The sequence below is a fragment of the Haematobia irritans genome, chromosome 4 (assembly GCF_050003625.1).
Source record: "Haematobia irritans isolate KBUSLIRL chromosome 4, ASM5000362v1, whole genome shotgun sequence".
Taxonomy (NCBI): domain Eukaryota; kingdom Metazoa; phylum Arthropoda; class Insecta; order Diptera; family Muscidae; genus Haematobia; species Haematobia irritans.
In genome coordinates this window covers 173,865,236-173,886,112 of record NC_134400.1, presented here as the reverse complement: position 1 = coordinate 173,886,112, position 20,877 = coordinate 173,865,236, and the positions used below count along the sequence as shown (strand labels likewise).

Here is a 20,877-nt window from a genome sequence, read left to right as displayed (position 1 = left end):
ATATATATGTTTTTCTGATTTCGACAAAAATGGTCAAAATACCAACATTTTCCTTGTTAAATCGCCACTGCTTAGTCGAAAAGTTGTAAAAATGACTCTAATTTTCCTAAACTTCTAATACATATATATCGAGCGATAAATCATAAATAAACTTTTGCGAAGTTTCCTTAAAATTGCTTCAGATTTAAATGTTTCCCATATTTTTTTACTAAAATAGTGTTCCACCCTAGTGCATTAGCCAACTTAAATTTTGAGTCTATGTATTTGGAACAAACCTTTATATATAGCACCCAACACATTTGACGGATGTGATATGGTATCGAAAATTTTGATCTACAAAGTGGTGCAGGGTATAATATAGTCGGCCCCGCCCGACTTTAGACTTTCCTTACTTGTTTCAACATATGTCCCCACTTTGGGGATTTTGGGGATTTTTGATACCAATTTTGGGAATGATATATTCAGCAATATTTCTTAAAACAATTTTCCGTGCAAAAATCAATACAAATCATAATGATATCACAAATAGTTCAAAAGTTATATAGATTCCAATTCATATTTTTAATTCCCAAAAAACAAATTGAATTTCAAAAAATGGTTCCTTGCCCCGAAAACGTTTCATTTTCCTAATTATGTTTTTTCAATAACATAAAAAGCTCTCTAAAGAACCTTTCCATCGATATATTATACATAGGCCTTTGTTTAGTAAAATGCGCCAAAAACTTGCACTAAACGTTACTAACTCTGGAGAAATAGTACATTTCTTTAAATGTACGTTTAACCAAATTAAATCAAACTTCGCACACTTGATGATACAGAGAAAAAAAATTTGGCTTCTGGAGCCATATAATTGCATATCGGGCATAAGATATATATGGGGGCTATATCTAAATCTAAACCGATTTCAACAGCATGCGTAGCTAATATGTTAATTCTGCTATCTGTGCAAAATTTCAAGTAAATCGGAGTGAAATTCTGGTCTCGGAGTAAAAATTTAGGTTCTGGTAATCATGTAAGTGCACATCAGACAATAGATATAACATATATGGGAGTTATCTAAATCTCAACAGATTTCCCCCAAATTTTGGACACTTGACTGTACTACTAATTAGACTCCTCGTGCAAAATTTCGAGCAAAACTCTGACTTCGGGGGCCATATAAAATACTGACAAAATCCGGTGTTAATGCTTTACGGCCCGAGAAGCCACAGTTTTGCTTAGATTCGTTTCAAAATTGTGGAGTTGACAGCTAAAACAGCTACAGGTCAGCCCGTGGATCCACTAGGGATCCACAAATTTGCAACTTTAGAGGAAAATACCTCAGCTTTCATGCAGAGAAAAATTTTATTGATATCTTCATCCGTTCAAAAGTTGCAGAATTATTTTCAAAAAAAAAAAAAACGATTTGGAACCACTGTTCATCGTTCGTAAATAATACAAATGAAGCTATACGCAAAAAAATATAATACATTTATTTGCCCTTTATATTTGGGGATTGAGCACACGGTTGCCGCAGTTGGTAGAATTCTACCAAAAATGGTAGATTTTTTACTGTTTGGTAGAGTGGTAGAATTCTTGCTATTTTGGTAGATTTTGCAAAATATTCCTTTCCAATTACGAGATACTTCGTGAATTTTCAATAGAAATAAAATGATGACAAAATTCTCTATATATAGAGAATTCTATAGAATCAAATTATCACAAAATTCTCTATAGAAATATAATTTTGACAAAATTCTCTATAGAAATAGAATTTTGACAAAATTCTCTATAGAAATAGAATTTTGACAAAATTCTCTATAGAAATAGAATTTTGACAAAATTCTCTATAGAAATAGAATTTTGACAAAATTCTCTATGGAAATAGAATTTTGACAAAATTCTCTATGGAAATAGAATTTTGACAAAATATTCTATAGAAATAAAATTTTGACAAACTTTTCTATAGAATAAAATGTTGACAAAATTTTCTATAGAAATAAAATTTTGACAAAATTTTCTATAGAAATAAAATTTTGACAAAATATAAGGTTTTGACAAAATTTTCTATAGAAATAAAATTTTGACAAAATTTTCTCTAGAAATAAAATTTTGACAAAATTTTCTCTAGAAATAAAATTTTGACAAAATTTTCTCTAGAAATAAAATTTTGACAAAATTTTCTCTAGAAATAAAATTTTTACAAAATTATCTATAGAAATAAAATTTTGACAAAATTTTCTATAGAAATAAAATTTTGACAAAATTTTCTATAGAAATAAAATTTTGACAAAATTTTCTATAGAAATAAAATTTTGACAAAATTTTCTATAGAAATAAAATTTTGACAAAATTTTCTATAGAAATAAAATTTTGACAAAATTTTCTATAGAAATAAAATTTTGACAAAATTTTCTATAGAAATAAAATTTTGACAAAATTTTCTATAGAAATAAAATTTTGACAAAATTTTCTATAGAAATAAAATTTAAAAAATTTTCCATAGAAATAAAATTTTGACAAAATTTTCTATAGAAATACAATTATGACAAAATTTTCTATAGAAATACAATTTACAAAATTTTCTATAGAAATAAAATTGACAAAATTCTCTATAGAATCAAATTATCACAAAACTCTCTATAGAAATAAAATTTTGACAAAATTTTCTATAGAAATAAAATTTTGACAAAATTTTCTATAGAAATATTATTTTGACTAAAATTTCTACAGAAATAAAATTTTGACAAAATTTTCTACAGAAATACAGTTTAGCAAAATTTTGGTAGATTATTTTTGGCTCAAGTGGTAACCGTGATTGGGCAGCCATAGTTTGGATTGTAACAATCTGCCTACTGACTTCGGTAAATTGAAAATTTTAATGAAAGTTGGGAGCTCAATGGCAAATAGTTATATATGTGCTATACAACATTTACATTCTTTTCGCTGAAGAGTTTAAAGGCTCATTACAGTTTCGTTGTGAATAATAAATATAGATCGGTGGTAAATTTAATTTTTTTTGTGTTTAATACATTCGGAAGAAATTTAATGCCAATTTTTAATCTATAGTGAAAAATGCCTCTCGAAACACTTGACTCAACATGAGAATCGAACATCAGTCTGCGATCGAGTAGGTTAGGTTAGGTTAAAGTGGCAGACCGATTAAGATTCAAGCTCACTTAGACTATTCAGTCCATTGTGATACCATATTAACTAAAAGTACCTATTACATATGTGCACTTCTAGTCTTAACCACTGAACCTTCTCGATTATTTACTTTTGTGGAACCAACCAGATTGCTCCAAAAACATTAACAGACTGCTTAAGTTAACGTTTTCCAGGTCCGCCAGTAATCTGAAGCTATATGCCCCTAAAATTTGCTTACGCCTTACACAAAATGCAGGACACTCACACAAGAGATATTTTATTGATTCCTTTTCCTCCGCATCATGACAGCTCATACAATGGTCATTATACTTCGCGCCAATAGTTTTTGCGAAATCGCCTATCAGGCAGCGACCCGTTATAGCAGATATCAGAAGTGATATCTGGCGTCTCGAGAACACTGGCATATCTAGTGTGCGGTTTAAGTTTAAATGGGGCCACATTTGCTTGGTGTCGTTACAACCCTTGCAATTCTCCCATCGAACATTTGCCATCATGACAGCCTTTTCACGCAGTAAGAGCTTGCAGGTAGCCAGAGGCATACCAACATGTTCTAGTTCCCCTGGAATATGTAAGGTAGTTCCTAGCCTTGCTTGCTCATCTGCTTCGCAGTTCCCCGGTATGTTCCTATGGCCAGGCACCCATATTAGGTGAATAATGTGCTGCTTATCCATCTCATTGGGAGATTTGCGGCAGTCGATGGCCGTTTTCGAGTTGAGGAACACAGAGTCCAAGGATTTTATTGCAGGTTGACTGTCTGAGTATATATTAATGTCAATATTGCTTGGAGCATTACTTCTCAGCCAATTCACCACTTCTCTTATTGCTAATATTTCAGCCTGAAAAACGTTACAGTGATCAGGGGGGTTACTCTGTATTGCGATGCGTAAGAAAAATTGTCGCGAATCGAGTAATTGGTACTCAGTAATTCGTTTTCGTATCTACCTTGCGCATCTAGTTTTCGCAAATCTGGCATCACCGCACTCTATAATGCGAAAGCGTATGTCAAACTCGTTCGTTGATCGCAAAAATCGTGCGCAAACAAAATAGCAATCGCAAAGTAACAAATATGTAAGTAAGCACAATTAAATTTTTATATTTGTATCTAAATTGTTTATTGTTTTAGGGAAAAACCAAAAAAGTTACAGACACAGCAACGTCAGTTCCAAACTTTGGTAGACTTTATGGTCTCTTCCGCAGTTACCTCAAATTGTTTGTGCTTGGGACAAAGTATTCGTTCAATCACCTCGCAAACTTCTTTTAAGCAGCGCGACATAGATTGCTCTGATAGTCCTAAAAGATGGTCTTGGCCGATTTGGTGTAGATAACCACCTTGTCCAAGCAATTTCAAAGCAGCGGCCACTTTTATTGGAGTTGGAATGGCTGTGGATTTATTTGGAACGACGAGGTCGTCTTTAATAGCGTTTAATACATACATAAACGCATCTTTATTAAGACGAAATCTATAAAAATGAAATATTCGAAAACGTTTGTCACATAATTTGAGTTTCCATTTTCTTACCCGTGGTCACTTAGGGAGAGTATATTTGACCGATCTCGCAAAATTCTTCTTGTAATTCGTTCATGTTAATTTTCTTCAAACCATAACGCTATCGAATCCATAATTATTACTTTTTTGTTATAAACGATTAGCAAGTTTTAAAAGAACACGCACCAAACGGAAGATTGTTTAAAATGTTTTTATTTACAATTTTTTGACATTTCTTTTTATCATTTTCGTTATTGTTTACATTGTGCAGCCAGCGTTGTCATATTTTCGCTTTATTTTGCTAAAGCGTTACCATATTTTCAGTTTACTTTGCGAAAGCGTTTGCGCAAGTGATACAGAGTACCGAATTGTACTCTTAACGCATTTAACTATCGCATCGCATTTGCTTTCGTATCGCAATACAGAGTAACCCCCCAGGTAATCTTTTAGCTATTCGAAATTCCAGATCTTTAGAATATACTCCGAAACCCACTTGTCCATCCAATTTGGAGCCATCAGTGTAGAAATCTATATATCTTTTATTCCCCGGGGTCCGTGTACACCACGCCTCACTGTTGGGAATTAGAATCTCAAACTTTTTTGTCAAAAAGTGGTCTCGCCAAAGTGTAATCCACCACGTTAGGCATATCTGGCATTATTTTGAGGACCGAACTATGAGCGTAACTTTTTTTCGACCCCAGCGATAGCTCGCGCAACTGCACAGTCGTTGTTGCAGCTGTTTGTTTGGCTAAAATGTCTAAAGGCAATAGATGCAGTATGACATTAAGGGAATTTGTTCCTGTCTTGCTGAATGCACCTGAGATACACAAGTACGCCATACGCTGAACTTTGTCTAAACTTGTCGGCTGGTGAAGTGCCGGCCACCAGATTACAACACCATATAGCATTATAGGTCTAACCACTGCCGTGTATAGCCAATGCACAATTTTGGTTTTAGTCCCCACTTTTTCCCTATTGCCTTTTTGCACGCTACCGTTGCTTTCCTCGCCCTTTCTTCAATATTAAGCTTAAAGTTCAGCTTCCTGTCCAAAATAACGCCAAGGTATTTTGCACACTAGCCAAAAGGAATTTCAATACCCCCTAAGGAAATGGGCCTAACCGTGGAAGTTTGGCGATCCTTGCAGTACATGACTAGTTCTGTCTTTGCAGGATTTACCCCAAGACCATTATCTTTCGCCCATTTCTCAGTTATCCGGAGGGCTCTCTGTATAATATCTCTAACTGTCGATGGGAATTTTCCCCCGACTGCTGGCGCCACATCATCTGCGTATGCCAACACTTTTATCCTTTCTTTTTCTAGGGAAACCAGAAGGTTGTTTATAGCAACATTCCAAAGAAGAGGTGATAGAACTCCTCCTTGAGGAGTGCTTCTGTTCACATACCTTTGTATGTTTGCTTGTCCTAGTGTGGCTGAAATGCGTCTCTTCCTTAGAAGTTCGTCTAACAGCGTAAGTAAAGGGTGATACGGTCAAAATTTCGTCAAGGGAAAACGCGTGTAAATCGGTGAAATCGTTTATTTAAATAATCAAATTAAATTTCTTTTTCAAGTTCAATTAGTATAAAATTCAGGAAAAATATTCAGTTAGGCTTTCGCTTTTCCAAATCCGAATTGCCGGGCCTCACGCTTGACTTCTGCCATCAGATTTTGTACAGCTACCTTGTCCACCTTCTTCGCTGCAGAAAGCCAGTTTGCCTTGAACTGCTGTTCGTTCTTAGCAGTTTTTTGGTCTTCTTTAGGTTCCGCTTGACAATAGCCCAGTATTTCTCAATTGGGCGGAGCTCTGGCGTGTTGGGAGGGTTCTTGTCCTTGGGAACCACCTGCACGTTGTTGGCGGCGTACCACTCCATGGCCTTTTTACCGTAATGGCAAGATGCCAAATCCGGCCAAAACAGTACGGAACAACCGTGTTTCTTCAGGAAAGGCAGCAGACGTTTATTCAAACACTCTTTCACGTAAATTTCTTGGTTGACAGTCCCGGAAGCTATGAAAATGCTGCAAAGCCACAGGTACAGATGGCTTGCCAAACCAGATATTTCTTTGCGAACTTTGACAGTTTTATGTGCTTGAAAATATCTGCTACCTTTCCCCTTCCTTTTTCCAAATAAAACTCCTGTCCCGGAAGCTGCTTGTAGTCGGCTTTGACGTAGGTTTCGTCGTCCATTACCACGCAGTCGAACTTCGTTAGCATCGTCATGTACAACCTCCGGGATGGCGCTTTGGCCGTCGTATTTTGTTTATCATCGCGATTTGGGGTCTCTACCTTCTTGTAAGTCGATAGTCCACACAAAAAATTTTTTTCTGACTCAATCACGAAATTAATTGATCCAATTAATTTTTAATTGAAATGTCTTCAATCACAGAAATAATAGTATCAATTAAAAAATTTATTGAAGGTCAATTAAAAAGTTAATTGATCCAATTAAAAAATTAATTCATACTATTATTTTAGTGATTGATTTTTGTTTCAATTAAAAAATTTGTTGCATCAATTAAATTTTTAATTGAATATTTTTTTAAACTCAATTAAAATTTTAATTGGAAAAATTTTCGTGAAATTTTTTTGTGTGTCCGGCTCGTTTTTTGGCTCGATGCACCGTTGTAGACGATACACCCAGCTTATTTGCGGCATCTCGGAGAGGTTAGGGTTTCGCTTGAAACTACCGGCAACTCTCTTTGTCGTCTCAGCGGCTTCCGGTTTTCGATTTCCCCCGATCCAGACTTCCTGGCTGTCGACAAACGTTCCCCAAACACTTTAATTACATTTGTAAAGGTTGATTTGGGAACTTTTAGCGATTTTGCCAGCTTTGCGTGCGGTTAGCTCGGATTTTCGCGATGCGCGAGCAAAATTTTGATACGCTGCTCTTCTTGCTTGGACGGCATTTTGACAACTGAAAAGTGAATTCCAAAATCAAAATAGGAGCAACATTCTACACACACACACACACCTTCAAAATGAGGGGTGTTTTTAAATGCAAAATTGAAAGAAATACGTCAAGTTTATATTCACCAAATTTTGACCGTATCACCTTTTATACCTGGATCAACATTCAGAGTTGTCAGTCCATTTAATATCGAGCTCGGATGGACGTTATTGAACGTCCCTTCGATGTCTAGAAACGCCACGATTGTGTATTCATTGACATATAGTGAGCTTTCAATAATGCTGACTAGTTCATGTAATGTGGTCTCAGTAGACCTGCCCTTCGAGTATGCATGCTGTCGTTTCGAGAGCAAACTTGAGTCGACGCTAGTTCTAAGATAAATATCTATCATCCTCTCCAGAGTGCGAGCGAGTAACACACCTAAATCATTAATGGTCATCTTCTTGCATTTGGCAAAGTTGAGGCATATTCCATTAATGTCACACCAATGGACAACCTCGTCTAAATCGTCATGTAATCGACAAGAATCAACCGTCGTATTACTCGATGAAAATAATTTCACATCATACTTGATACTTGAATGATGGATAACTGATGGCAAATCATAAAGAGCATAGAGCAGTGGTCTTCCCTGGGGAACACAAGATGTAACCGATATCTTACGAGAGGTTGGCCCTAAACTCATCACGCATTGAACCCTGTCAGACAAGTAGAACGAAATCCAGCGCAATGAAGCTGGATGAAACCCTAGTGCAGATAACTTAGAAACAAGAGACGAGTTAGCCGTCGATGAAACAGATATGTATAGTCAAACTAGTGGAGATTGGTATCTTGATTTTTCTTTTCAATAACTAATATAAAGAAAATTATTGTAATATTTTGATAAGTTCTCTCAAGGATTTTGACCTTCCCTTAAGGATTTTGGTATTAATTCCGAGCCAAAGATGCGATTTCTTTAAAATAAAGAAATATTCTAAGGGCCTACATATGTAGCTTTAAATCTAGGATCAATAAAATTAAAATTAGGATACACATCTCATTTATGGAATTTTCATTCTCATTTTGCGATATATTAGTAAATCTATTCACTTACAAACGAATGTCACTTTAAAAATCCAAATTATACAAAATGTTTTCTTAAACTTTAAACCAAAGATACAAAATCCTCAAGATAAGTCTTAGCCTATATTTGAAGCGTTTTTATCTTGAATCTAAAGATTCAATATTTCAGTTGAATTAATAACGATTTTGTAAATCAACGTTGTTTTTCTTTACTTTAGGGAAAATTTTTTACTTTGTTCAAAGACATACGACTTTAATAGGGGGACCCAAATTTCCAAAATTTGTGTCCTAAATATAATAAAAAAATAAATATTGAAGCACAGATTATAAAATTTATTTAATTAAAATTACATTATTTTAAAAAAGTTTCCTTATATTGTGTACATTTCACAACGTAGAATTTAAGTTGTTTTAATACCACATAAATATCTTTTTTTTTCAGTGTTTGTAACAGCATTTTCAATTTGAAGTTTTCGAAGAAATTCAAATCTGGATAATTTTAATACCTTTATACGAAAACACAGTCAGTTGGTTTTTAACAAATGTGCTCTCATGTAGTAATTTCACGTGGCAGTACTTAAACAAAACAGAAACATTAATACTCACCTAATTCCAAATGTACCATTTTCTGCTATTTTCTCCAGAACTCGTACCAATTGTAATCGCAATGCATCACGCCTTCGACGACGACGCATATTTTCTTGTTTTCGATCAACAGCTTCACGGATGTAGGCAACAAGTTCCTCCATTAAATCTCTGTAATAGAAAAAAAGGAAAAAATTATATGTTAACGTCATTTCTACACCAAATAAGAAGGGAAAAGCCTTCATCTAATAGGACAGGGAGGGGGAATAGTTTTGTGAAAAATGTATAACAAAACTATGTATGTATGTACATGATAATGATGAAAGAGTTGACATTGGATATAAGAAAATCTGTGTGTTATATTTTATTTGCTGAAACACAGCAAATAAAATATTGGAAGGCCGTCAAACATACACGCAAAGAACAAAAAAGCGTTTGGAAAATGTATTTTGCAAAAGTACAAATTTTTTTAATTTCTTCAAAAAAATCAAACCTTTACCACAAAAAAAAAAATGTTACAAAATCATTGTTGTTTTTTTTTTTTTTTTTGATTTCAACTTAAAACCATACATTGACTAAACTACAGGTGTAGCTTAACAAACCGAGGAAAAGAATGTTTGTCAAATTTATTTGGGCAAAGCCCTATAGACTGCAAGATGGTTGGATGGACGCACGTTTCGGAATTACAACATTCCTCATCAGCATCCTCTACTTGCAGCAAAACTATCAACTAATTATCAGAATAAATTCAGGCAGTTCACTAAACCCACAAGTAAACCACACTTGAACCTTCCGAAAAAAGGTTTTACATCATAGCCGGCTTACGCCGAAATAAATGCGTACAAACATATCTCTTTTTGTTAAAAAATTTTTATTTTTGCAATAAAAAACAAGTAAGGAAAGTCTAAAGTCGGGCGTGGCCGACTATATTATACCCTGCACCACTTTGTAGATCTAAATTTTCGATACCATATCACAACCGTCAAATGTTTTGGGGGCTATATATAAAGGTTTGTCCCAAATACATACATTTAAATATCACTCGATCTGGACCGAATTAGATAGACTTCTACAAAATCTATAGACTCAAAATTTAAGTCGGCTAATGCACTAGGGTGGAACACAATGTTAGTAAAAAAAATATGGGAAACATTTAAATCTGAAGCAATTTTAAGGAAACTTCGCAAAAGTTTATTTATGATTTATCGCTCGATATATATGTATTAGAAGTTTAGGAAAATTAGAGTCATTTTTACAACTTTTCGACTAAGCAGTGGCGATTTTACAAGGAAATTGTTGGTATTTTGACCATTTTTGTCGAAATCAGAAAAACATATATATGGGAGCTATATCTAAATCTGAACAGATTTCAACCAAATTTGGCACGCATAGCAACAATGCTATTTCTACTCTCTGTGCAAAATTTCAACTAAATCGGAGTTAAAAATTTGCCTCTGTGGTCATATGAGTGTAAATCGGGCGAAAGCTATATATGGGAGATATATCCAAATCTGAACCGATTTCAACCAAATTTGGCACGCATAGTTACAATGCTAATTCTACTCCCTGTGCAAAATTTCAACTAAATCGGAGTTAAAAATTGGCCTCTGTGGGCAAATGAGTGTAAATCGAGCGAAAGCTATATATGGGAGCTATATCTAAATCTGAACCGATTTGGCTGATATTTTGCAAGTTTTTCGAGACCCATAAAATATTTGGATGTACGAAATTTGAGGAAGATCGGTTGATATACACGCCAATTATGACCAGATCGGTGAAAAATATATGTGGCAGCTATATCTAAATCTGAACCGATTTTTTCCAAAATCAATAGGGATCGTCTTTGAGCCGAAACAGGACCCTATACCAAATTTTAGGACAATCGGACTAAAACTGCGAGCTGTACTTTGCACACAAAAATACATTAACAGACAGACAGACAGATAGACAGACAGACGGACATCGCTAAATCGACTCAGAATTTAATTTTAAGCCGATCCGTATACTAAAAGGTTGGTCTATGATTACTCCTTCTCGGCGTTACATACAAATGCACAAACTTATTATACCCTGTACCACAGTAGTGGTGAAGGGTATAAAAATGAATAAAGTAGAAAGTCGGATAACTATATCATAACCTAAACCACTCGTACTGAATTAGTATATCCCAGCAAAAAAAGTAGTTTGTGATCTGGAAGTAGTGCAAACTCGGATCATCTCCAATGAATTTTACATGGGCTTGTCATAGGACGGAAGTACTCGATTTTTGGATCTTTTGCATTGCTTTAGAAGTTGTGTCTTCGAAGTTCATTTGGATGAAGAAATTTAAAAAAACTAAAAAACAAACATTTTTTGCCCAATTTGTGATCTGGAAGTAGTGCAAACTTGGATCATCTCCAATGAATTTTACATGGGCTTGTCATAGGACGGAAGTACTCGATTTTTGGATCTTTTGCATTGCTTTAGAAGTTGTGTCTTCGAAGTTCATTTGGATGAAGAAATTTAAAAAAACTAAAAAACAAACATTTTTTGCCCAATTTGTGATCTGGAAGTAGTGCAAACTTGGATCATCTCCAATGAATTTTACATGGGCTTGTCATAGGACGGAAGTACTCGATTTTTGGATCTTTTGCATTGCTTTAGAAGTTGTGTCTTCGAAGTTCATTTGGATGAAGAAATTTAAAAAAACTAAAAAACAAACATTTTTTGCCCAAAACTTAAATTTTCACTTAAAACTGCTTAATTCCGTACGACTTGTCCAAAAGGACTGCATCGGAAGTGGAATAAAGTCGATAGGCGATCTCGGGATGCGCTTTAAAAGAAATGTTTGTGGAAACACTTCCAATTTTTTTTGCTGGGAAGTAAGGGGTTTATGGCCAAATTTGGGAAAATCGGTCGATACATACACTTAAAAAAAAGTAAGGATACTTTTAAGACACAATTCTCTTTTAAATTTGGATTTTGTGCTTTTTTTCTTTACATGCTATCAAAGTCCGAGTTAACGACAACTTTATTTTCCAAATTAACTTCCAGTACACATTATGCTATGTTTCAAGTAAAAAACTTCTTTAAAATAAAGTTTTGAAAAACATGTCCTATATTTGAACCAATGTTTGCTTTGTAGTCAAGATGCAAAAAGATAACAAATTTAAAGACAATTTCATTAAATTTAAAGAATTTTTCTGAATTATTAAAATCAAGTTGGCCTTACCCTAAACATTTCTCTTTCATGTTATGATACCCCTTTTTAAGACAAATCACTTAATTATAAGGACAATACGACTTCATTGAAAAGTTTATCGACTTTTGGACAAGGAAAAAAAACTTTATTTTAGAGAAATGCGTCTTCTCTGCTAAGCAAAATTTGCATTCGTATTTTAAGGACATGAAATCTTTGGCCTTAAGACAATTTTTTTCAGAGGCAGATTTATGTAAAAAACAAGTATATTCAGTAGTAAGTTCGGCCGGGCCGAATCTTAAATACCCACCACCATGAATCAAATATAATAGTTTACTTTGAAAATTTCAGGAGGGTTTGATGACAGATATTTTCCCAAGCAGATCAGTTCAACCAGTACGCTTCCCACAGATAAATGTAAAGATTTTACCTATGAAGACTAGATCGGATTCTGAATTTATAACAAGCAGTTTTTGTTTGATTTTTAGCGGAATCATAAACATCTCTTGTAAGTGCAAGAAAATTATCAAATAACGCCTTGTGTGAATTTTAATCCCAATTATTTAAATGACTACGAGAAGTAAAATCTGGAAATTTTGATTTCAGTTGCAAGCACTTTTCATGATCAGTGCGCCTTCTAAACCCTCCATAAGTGAAATCGGTCTATATGGAGGTCTTACCAAATGGACCGATAAAACTAAATCATATCCACTTTGTTATGGGTCTAAAATGCCAGTATATTTTCAATTTGTGGCAAATCGGATAAAAACTACAATTTCTAGAAACCCTAGGAATTAAATCGGGAGTTCGGTGTAATGGGGGCTATACGAAAACATGGAAGGATACACACAGTATTCAGCACATTTAATTGTAGTTCTAGAATCTAGACCCCAAATCGGAGGGCCGGTTTATAAGGGGGCTATATCAAAAACTGTACCGATACTCAATATATTCGGCACACCTCTTTATGGTCCTAGAATACCTCTAGATTTCCAATTTCTAGCAAATTGGGTAAAAACTACGGATTCTAGAAGCCCAAGAAGTAAATCTGGAGATCGGTCTATATGGGGGCTATATCGAAACATGGTCCGATAATCACCATTTTCGGCACATCTCTTTATTTTCCTAGAATACCTCCAGATTTCCAATTTCAGGCAAATTGGATGGTTAGGTATAGTGGCAGCCCTATGTATCCGGTTCGCTTAGACCATTAAGTCCATTGTGGTACCACATTGGTGAACTTCTCTCTTATCACTGAGTGCTGCCCGATTCCATGTTAAGCTCAATGACAAGGGACCTCCTTTTTATAGCCGAGTCCGAACGGCGTTCCACATTGCAGTGAAACCACTTAGAGAAGTTTTGAAACCCCTCAGAAATGTCACCAGCATTACTGAGGTGGGATAATCCACTGGTGAAAAACTTTTTGGTGTTCGGTCGAAGCAGGAATCGAACCCACGACCTTGTGTATACAAGGCGGGCATGCTAACCATTGCACCACGGTGGCTCCCAAGCAAATTGGATAAAAACTACGGATTCTAGAAGCCCATGAAGTAAAATCAGGAGATCGTTATATATGGGGGGCTATATCAAAACATGGGCCGGTACTCACCATTTTCGGCACACCTCTTCAAGGTCCTAGAATACCTCTAGATTTCCGATTTGAGGCAAATTGGGTAAAAATTACGGATTCTAGAAGACCAAGAAGTACAATCGGGAGATCGGTCTATATGATGGTTATATTAAAACATGGACCGGTAGTCACCATTTGCGGTACACGTCTTTAGGGTCCTAGAGTACCTATAGATTTCAAATTTCAGGTAAATTGGATTAAAACCACGGATTCTAGAAGCCCACGAAGTAAAATCGGGAGATCGGTCCATATGGGGGTTATATCAAAACATGGACCGATACACCCCATTTTTGGCACACCTTTTTATACCCACCACCATAGGATGGGGGGTATATTAACTTTGTCATTCCGTTTGTAACACATCGAAATATTGCTCTAAGACCCCATAAAGTATATATATTCTGGGTCGTGGTGAAATTCTGAGTCGATCTGAGCATGTCCGTCCGTCCGTCCGTCCGTCCGTCCGTCTGTTGAAATCACGCTAACTTCCGAACGAAACAAGCTATCGACTTGAAACTTGGCACAAGTAGTTGTTATTGATGTAGGTCGGATGGTATTGCAAATGGGCCATATCGGTCCACTTTTACGTATAGCCCCCATATAAACGGACCCCAAAATTTGGCTTGCGAGGCCTCTAAGAGAAGCAAATTTCATCCGATCCGGCTGAAATTTGGTACATGGTGTTAGTATATGGTCTCTAACAACCACGCAAAAATTGGTCCACATTGGTCCATAATTATATATAGCCCCCATATAAACCGATCCCCCGATTTGGCTTGCGAGGCCCCTATGAGAAGCAAATTTCATCCGATCCGGCTGAAATTTGGTACATGGTGTTAGTATATGGTCTCTAACAACCATGCAAAAATTGGTCCACATCGGTTCATAATTATATATAGCCCCCATATAAACCGATCACCAGATTTGACCTCCGGAACCTCTTGGAAGACCAAAATTCATCTGATTCAGTTGAAATTTGGTACGTGGTGTTAATATATGGCCTCAAACTCCCATGCAAAAATTGGTCGATATCGGTCCATAATTATATATAGGCCCCATATAAACCGATCCCCAGATTTGACCTCCAGAGCCCCTTGGAAGAGCAAAATTCTTCCCATTCGGTTGAAATTTGGTACGTGATGTTAGTATATGGTATCCAACAACCATGCAGGAATAAGAAGTTTTAAGATACCACAACCCAAGTAATTCGATTGTGGATGACAGTCTTTCGTAGAAGTTTCTACGCAATCCATGGTGGTGGGTACATAAGATTCGGCCTGGCCGAACTTGCGGCCGTATATACTTGTTATGGTTCTAGAATACCTCTAGATTTCCAATTTCAGGCAAATCGGATAGAAAATACACTTTCTAGACGCCCAAGAAGCAAAATCGATCCATATGGGGGCTATACCAAAACATGGACCGATAGGCACCATTTTCGGTACACTTTTTGATGGTCCTAAAATACCTCTAGATTTCAAATTTCAGGTAAATTGGATTAAAACTACGGATTCTAGAAGGCCATGAAGTAAAATCGGGAGATCGGTCTATATGGGGACTATATCAAAACTTGGACCGATATAGCCCATCTTCGAACTTGACCTGCCTGCATAGAAAAGACGAATCTATGCCAAATTTCAGGACGATGGTGCCATTATTGAAGGCTGTAGCGTGATTACAACAGACAGACAGACGGACATGCTTATATCGCCTCCGAATTTCTCCCTGATCAAGAATATTTATATAGTCGAAAATCGATATTTCGATGTGTTACAAATGGAATGACAAACTTATTATACCCCCGTCACCATTCTATGGTGGTGGGTATAATGAAGAAAGGAATTAACTATTTGAGGCCTTAAATATGGAATATGCTTAAGTTGAAACAAAATAAGTTTGCATATACACAAAAACAAAAAAACCAATGAAGTTTCTTGTCAATACAATTACAATTATGTTTAAATTTGAGCTAACAACGTAATTTGTAAATACAATTACGATTTTAGTAATACTTTGTCCCTTTAGCAACCAACTTTGTTATACCAAAAAAAAAATATGGTTGAACTTAAAAATTTTCTTTAACAACAATTTACTGTAAGTTCAAAAATTATAATATTATTTTGTGTATAGTACCAAAAAAATTTTTATTTGAATAAATTCTGAAAATATGTTTGGGAGTATATGTTACTGAGTCATTATTTTTTTTTTTTTTTTTAGGGTGTATGTAGAATGAAATTTTTACTTACTTGAGAGCATCGTGATTTATCATTCCCAAAGCATTTACAGCCGCATCACGCACATCGGCTACCTCACATCGTAACAAAGGTACCACCAATTTGTATAGGGCTTGGGGCGAAGCTGTCCCCAAGGCAGATTTGTCACTACGATCGGCATTGAGCGAGTCTGGAGATGAACTACAAGAGATGAGGATAGATAACAAAAAGAAAATCAATTAATTAATAGAACACATATCTGGATTCTCAAAACAAATAAGGTTTGAAGACAAACAATAAAACCAATAAATATTTTCTATCAGCCAGTTTTTGGGGTTTCACTTAACTCAAAAAAAAGAATGCATTCAAAAATATCTCACTCACTAAGAAAATAAATAAAAAAATATAAATGAGATCATTCGAATATCGTAACCTTTATTCAATATACAGACATATCTAATCATGCCAATTGGAAAAAATAACGTTAAAAATATTCCGTAGAAGACTTATGGTGTTTTCTTTTCTTGTAAAAAATGCTCACTTTTTTGCATTTTGCCCGGAAAATGAACTATTAAGGTTCTTCTTTAAAAAAAAAAAACAGGCAAAAGTGCGAAAAGGCTTCGAATTCTATTGTGAATGTAGTGCCACGCATAGAGGCAAATTGCGGGCATTTTCAGCACTGCCGACAAACGAGACTGCTGTGATTGCCCTGTATGCTTCTTTGAAATCTTTACTACCCGCTGAAATGATAACATTTTTAGCTTGCTGACAACATTTCAAAAATACGCATTCTGTACAGACAAAATGAAGGCAAATCACTTTTTTCAGAAAAGAAACCACCATTATAATTAAATTGGACCAAAGTTAAGCAGTACCAAAGCTTATCTAAGTTTTTTTTTATTTTTACCTTATACATTCTTTATGAACTATTCCTCGTTAAATATATTCAACATTACACCAAGAAAAAAGTGCCTTCGGAACTAAAGGAAAAAATGTTCATCAATTTAGTTTAGCCAATTTATTTCCATTAAGTTAAATTTTTGTTTAAAATAATAAAATTTACTTGCTTCAGTAAAAAATCCTAAACTTAAAGCAGTTAGGAATAATTAACTAGAATAAGGCATGGAATTTTACTAATACTGTTTTCTTCGCTGGGTATAAGAATTTACTACTGAACAAGAAAATTTTATTCACTGATAACAGAGCATTCGTAAAAATGAACAAAATATGAACTAAAACCCAAGATTCCTCAAATTTAGTAAAATTTCTTACAAAATTATAATTCTGGCTTCCTTTATTATAGAAAGCTTATCATACATACGAATAACACTTGGCGTAGAAAAATGTTTTAGTTCATTCGTACTAAGAAGTATTCAATCCTTTCAAAACTTAAGGAAACACACTTGTTAGAATATAGGAAATTTTCCTATATCTCTTTTGTCTACCTGTAATTGATATGTTTGCGCGTGGGTTGTTTTTTAGTTGCACTGAAAAAAAAGCATGTCCGGTTCCAAAGATTTTGTCTTTACTTTAAAAAATTTGGTATTGATTCCGAGCCAAAGAAGCGGAGAATACAAGTAAGGATACTTCTAAGACACAATTCTCTTTTAAATTTGGGTTTTGTGTACTTGCTTCTAGGAAGCAAATTTTAATTTTTCGCTTTCTCAGCTTTTTTTCTTCATGTGCTATAAAAGTCCTTTAAAAACGAGTTAACGACAACTTTATTTTCCAAATTAAGACTTGACTTCCAGTAGAAATTATGCTATGTTTCAAGTAAAAAACTTCTTTAAAATAAAATTTTGAAAAACATGTCCTATATTTGAACGATTTTTTGCTTTGTAGTCAAGATACAAAAAGACAACTAATTTAAAGACAATTTCATTAAATTTAAAGAATATTTCTGAATTATTAAAGTCAAGTTGACCTTAGCCCAAACATTTTTTTTTTCATGTTATGATACCCATTTTTAATTCAAATCATTTAATTATAAAGACAGTACGACTTCATTGAAAAGTTTATCGATTTTTGGATAAGGAAAAAAACATTATATTAGAGAAATGCGTCTTCTATGCTAAGCAAAATTTGCATTCGTATTTTAAAGACACGAAATCTTTGACCTCAAGACAATATTTTTTTCAGTGTGGAATCGCGTTGTTATGGTATACGGAAGGATTGTTAAAACATAATATAGTAAAATAATACAATAAATAACAAATAAAATATATAAAATATTTGTTATTTTAAATTAGTTAGAAAAAATTATGTTCGTGATGGTGTATAAAGAAAGAAAACAGAATAACAATCCCCTCATTCGTCTTCATTTTGTAATCTTCAATTAACAGGTAACATTCAGTGACGCTAACCTTTTGTGAAAAAATTGGTTTATGATTTTTTTCTATTTGTAGATATTGAAATTGTAAAATGAGGACAAACTCGTTACGCATCAACTTATTAAAAGTGAAAGGTACAAGAAGAAGGAAAAATGCGTTTTACAGTTGATGACATTACATGGAAATTGGAAATAGTGGAATAATAAACTAATATTTCAAGGCCAGTCGATGCTGTTGATTCTTAATAAATATATTTAATATATTAATAAAACGTGTATTTTATTGAAGAAAAACTTGTCTATATAAATAAATAAAATTGTATTTAAAAACGAAGGTAAGCAGTTCTAAGTTTGAAGTAAAAAGGTTTACCACAAATATCTAAGATTTATCCCAATGAATGAAAAAAGTTCAATAAAATCATTCCATATATGAATTCAACTCAGTTAAATTTTTTCATTCTGTAGTATAAGGGTACATAAATAGGAAAGGAAAATGTTAACTAATATATGGAATGCATTCTACCTAATTTCAACGAAAATCACATCGTTCAAAAAAAATAAAAATGTCTTTGGCGCTATACGAAGTTCAATTTTCTTCACAATTAGTTCATTTTAACTTAAAGAAGGGGTCAAGAGTGAGTGGTGTAGCTTTTCTCCGTAAAAAGTTCGTAGTTTTAACGAAACTATTCACGTTCGCAATTTTTATGAATATTTTAAGAAACATTTTGCGTTAAAATTCTTCAAAAAAAATATGAAAATATTTTGGTAGAAATTACGATAAAATTTTCTTGAGGTTGTACAACTTTCTTGCGTGACACAAGAATATATGTAATAATGTGCTTGTGCCTTTATCGCGCAGAAAAAAAAATACGTAAACTTTTCCAATTAAAGTCTTAATTGAGTTCTTAAAAATATTCTATTAAAAATTTAATTGATTCAACTAAATTTTTAATTGTAACAAAAATCAATCACAAAATTAATAGTATCAATTAATTTGTTCATTGACTTTAAATTAATTTTTTAATTAATACTATCATTTCTGTGATTGATTTCAATTAAAAATTAATCGGATCAATTAATTTCGTGATTGAAGACAAAAAATATTTTTTTTTGTGTGTACTGTTACAGAAGCGATTTTTTACCCTCTACCATAGGATGGGCGGTATATTAACTATGTCATTCCATTTGTAACTCATCGAAATATTTATCTACGACCCCATAAAGTATATATATTCTGGGTCGTGGTGAAATTCGGAGTCAGTCGGACGTCCGACCTTCCGAAATAAATAAGCTATCGTCTTGAAACTTGGCACAAGTAGTTGTTATTGATGTAGGTCCAATGGTATTGGAAATGGGCCATATCGGACCATTTTTACGTATAGTCCCCATATAAACCGATCCCCAGATTTTGCTTGCGGATCCTCTTGGAGAAGCAAATTTCATCAGATCCCGTTGAAATTTGGTATGTGGTGTTAGTATATGACCTCCAACACCCATGCAAAAATTGGTTCATATCGGCCCATAATTATTTATATTATTTATAGCAAAAAGCAAATATTGGTCCATGGCAAGTGTGACCACAACCCAAGTAATTCGATTGTGGATTACAGCCTTTACTAGAATTTTCTACGCAATCTATGGTGGAGGGTACATTAGATTCGGCTTGGCCGAACTTATGGCCGTATATACTTTTTTGTACTTCGTGGTATATACACTCAAAAAACAGTGAAACCACCAGAAAGGAAAATTTTGATTAATTCCAAACAAGAAATAAGTAAATATTTTTGGGCAAATTCAAGAAAATTTATTCGACATAATTATTTTTATTTTTCTTTTTTAAAGAAAATTTCGCAGTTTGAAGGAAAAAAGAATTGGAGTTCATAATTGCAGAAATATCTTTTGTGCCATACGAAGTTCAAGATGCACACATTATTGGAAAAATTTACAAATTTTAAGAAATTCTGAACTATTTTGAGGGAGACACGAATTTAGTAAATCTGTATGCTTCATTTATGTATAATTTCCCCCTTTTTTAATTTCACTAACGTACGCAACGACAAATAAAGGGTGGTTAAATTGTAAGGGCCGATGTTGAATGTGAACCATACCTAGCCAAGTTTTTTTCCGAATTTTATTTGACATTTCTCTATTTTAGACTTACTCAATTGAAGCCATGGACGTCGTGAATGGGCAGAATGATTCCAAGAAATGGCAACAGTGGATGATATATTTTCGAAGAAAATCATCTTCAGTGATGAGGCACATTTTAACCTCAGTGGATTCGACAATAAACAGAATTGCCGCATTTGGGCGAATGAGAATCCAAGAGTGATTATCCAAAAA

General features: G+C 34.2%; 1 protein-coding gene and 2 long non-coding RNA genes across 12 annotated transcripts in view; 1 reads left to right on the top strand and 2 right to left on the bottom strand.

The window, feature by feature from the left end:
- fry (microtubule binding protein furry) overlaps positions 1–20,877 on the bottom strand; it is a 289,484-nt gene that overhangs the window by 174,939 nt on the left and 93,668 nt on the right. For all 10 annotated transcript variants that reach the window (XM_075304475.1, XM_075304474.1, XM_075304479.1 and 7 more), the window contains 2 exons: positions 16,239–16,406; positions 9,206–9,355 (listed from right to left, as the gene is read on the bottom strand). In XM_075304475.1, coding sequence (XP_075160590.1) covers positions 9,206–9,355; positions 16,239–16,406 — 318 coding nt within the window. The remainder of the gene's footprint in view (positions 1–9,205; positions 9,356–16,238; positions 16,407–20,877) is intronic.
- Positions 4,006–4,645, top strand: LOC142233517 (uncharacterized). Its single transcript, XR_012721417.1, has 2 exons — positions 4,006–4,215; positions 4,271–4,645. It is a non-coding gene; the product is annotated as an uncharacterized LOC142233517 (long non-coding RNA).
- Positions 4,235–5,067, bottom strand: LOC142233518 (uncharacterized). Its single transcript, XR_012721418.1, has 2 exons — positions 4,667–5,067; positions 4,235–4,607 (listed from the first exon to the last, which is right to left on the bottom strand). It is a non-coding gene; the product is annotated as an uncharacterized LOC142233518 (long non-coding RNA).